The 2165-nt window shown below is 39.9% G+C and overlaps 1 protein-coding gene across 1 annotated transcript; it reads left to right on the top strand.

Moving 5' to 3' along the window:
• The first annotated feature begins 1631 nt into the window (after window positions 1–1631).
• On the top strand, window positions 1632–2114 carry LOC106780430. The gene has a single exon (XM_014668715.1). The coding sequence runs from the start codon at window positions 1632–1634 to the stop codon at window positions 2112–2114; it is 483 nt and encodes a 160-aa protein (XP_014524201.1).
• Window positions 2115–2165: the final 51 nt, after the last annotated feature.

Here is a 2165-nt window from a genome sequence, read left to right as displayed (position 1 = left end):
TGGATGCAGTTCTCAATCGATGTGTTCAAACAAATCTTGTCTTGAACTGGGAAAAATGTCATTTTATGGTGACAGAAGGTATCGTACTTGGCCATAAAATTTCAGCCGAGGGGATTGAAGTTGATAGAGCAAAGGTTAAGGTAATCGAAAAACTCCCACCACCAACAAATGTTAAGGGAGTTCGAAGCTTCCTTGGTCATGTAGGATTTTATTGACGGTTTATCAAGGATTTCTCAAAGGTTGCAAAGCCTTTGAGCAATTTACTCGCTAAAGAGACACCATTTGTGATGGGTCCGGAATGTTTGCAAGCTTTTGACAGTTTGAAGCAGAGACTAATTTCAGCCCCCGTAATGGTGGCGCCTGATTGGAATAAAGAGTTTGAACTTATGTGTGATGCTAGCGATTATGCTATAGGAGCTGTGCTCGGACAAAGAAGAGGGAAGATGTTCCATGCTATTTATTATGCTAGCAAAGTACTGAACGAGGCTCAATTGAATTAAGCCACCACAGAAAAGGAATTCTTGGCTATAGTGTATTCATTGGAGAAATTTAGATCATATCTTGTTGGATCTAGGGTGATCATTTATACAGATCATGCAGCTATAAAATATTTACTGAAGAAACCTGATTCAAAGCCAAGATTGATTAGATGGGTACTATTGTTACAAGAATTTGACGTTGAAATTCGTGATAAAAAGGGGAGCGAGAATGTAATTGCTGATCATCTGTCCCTGTTAGTCAATGAGGAAGTAACAAGTAAGGAAAAAGAAATTTGGGAATCATTCTCAGATGAAACTATTTTGTATATTCAGCAAAGACCCTGGTTCGCTGATTTAGCCAATTTTAAAGTCGTAGGTGTTATCCTAGAAGGACTTACTTGGCAGCAGAAAAAGAAGTTTTTATATGATGCCAAGCAATTCATATGGGATGACCCGTACTTGTTTAAGATAGGAGCGGATAATTTGTTGAGAAGATGTGTTACTGAAGTAGAAGCAGAAGATATTCTGTGGCATTGTCATAATTCTCCTTATGGGGGTCATTATAATGGAGAACGCACTGCTGCAAAAATTTTGCAAACAGGATTTTATTGGCCGACTTTGTTTAAAGATGCTCATAATCATGCTCGAAGATGCGACAAGTGCCAGAGGACTGGAACCATCTCAAGGAGGCATGAAATGCAACTACAGGGAATTTTGGAAGTTGAAGTCTTTGATTGCTGGGGTATTGATTTTATGGGACCATTTCCTCCGTCATTCAATAATGAATATATTTTGGTAGCTGTTGACTATGTGAGTAAATGGGTTGAAGCTTTAGCATATCCTAAGAATGATGTTAACACTGTGATCAAATTCTTAAAAAGACAAATTTTTTCGCGTTTTGGCACCCCCAAGATCCTCATTAGTGATAGGGGATCTCATTTTTGTAATGCTTAGCTAGCTAAGGTACTTAAGCATTATGGGGTGAAACACAAGGTAGCTGCACCTTATCATCCGCAGATGAATGGCCAAGCTGAAGTTTCTAACCGGGAAATCAAAAGAATTTTAGAAAAGACTGTCACCTTTTCAAGAAGAGATTGGTCGCAGAAGTTAGACGATGCTCTCTGGGCATATAGAACTGCCATGAAGACTTCNATGGGGTTATCTCCTTTTCAGTTAGTCTANGGAAAANCATGTCNTTTGCCAGTTGAATTGGAACACAAAGCTTGGTGGGCATTGAAATTTTTGAATTTTGATCCTGCCAAGGCTCAATGGAAACGAGGCAACCAACTGCTAGAACTCGAAGAAATGCGGTTGCATGCATACGAGTCATCCAAGACTTACAAAGATAAGGTGAAGTTTTATCATGACAAGAAGCTGATGAAAAGAACTTTCCATCCAGGAGATTTGGTTCTCCTATTCAAATCGCGGCTAAAGTTATTCCTAGGGAAGCTGAAGTCAAAATGGTCAGGACCTTTTATGGTCAAACATGTATTCCAGAGTGGAGCAGTGAAATTAGAAGCTTCAACTGAAGATGATCAGCAGATGAGATGGATCGTGAATGGCCAAAGACTCAAACACTATGTAGGAGGGGATGTGGAGCAATTTTCCTCAGTCATGATGTTGGTGGATCCATGAGGTTTGGGTCAGGCTCGCGACGTTAAACAAGCGCTACTAGGAGGCAACCTA

Source organism: Vigna radiata, unplaced genomic scaffold (assembly GCF_000741045.1).
Source record: "Vigna radiata var. radiata cultivar VC1973A unplaced genomic scaffold, Vradiata_ver6 scaffold_310, whole genome shotgun sequence".
Classification (NCBI taxonomy): domain Eukaryota; kingdom Viridiplantae; phylum Streptophyta; class Magnoliopsida; order Fabales; family Fabaceae; genus Vigna; species Vigna radiata.
This window is presented reverse-complemented; position numbering and strand designations above follow the sequence as displayed.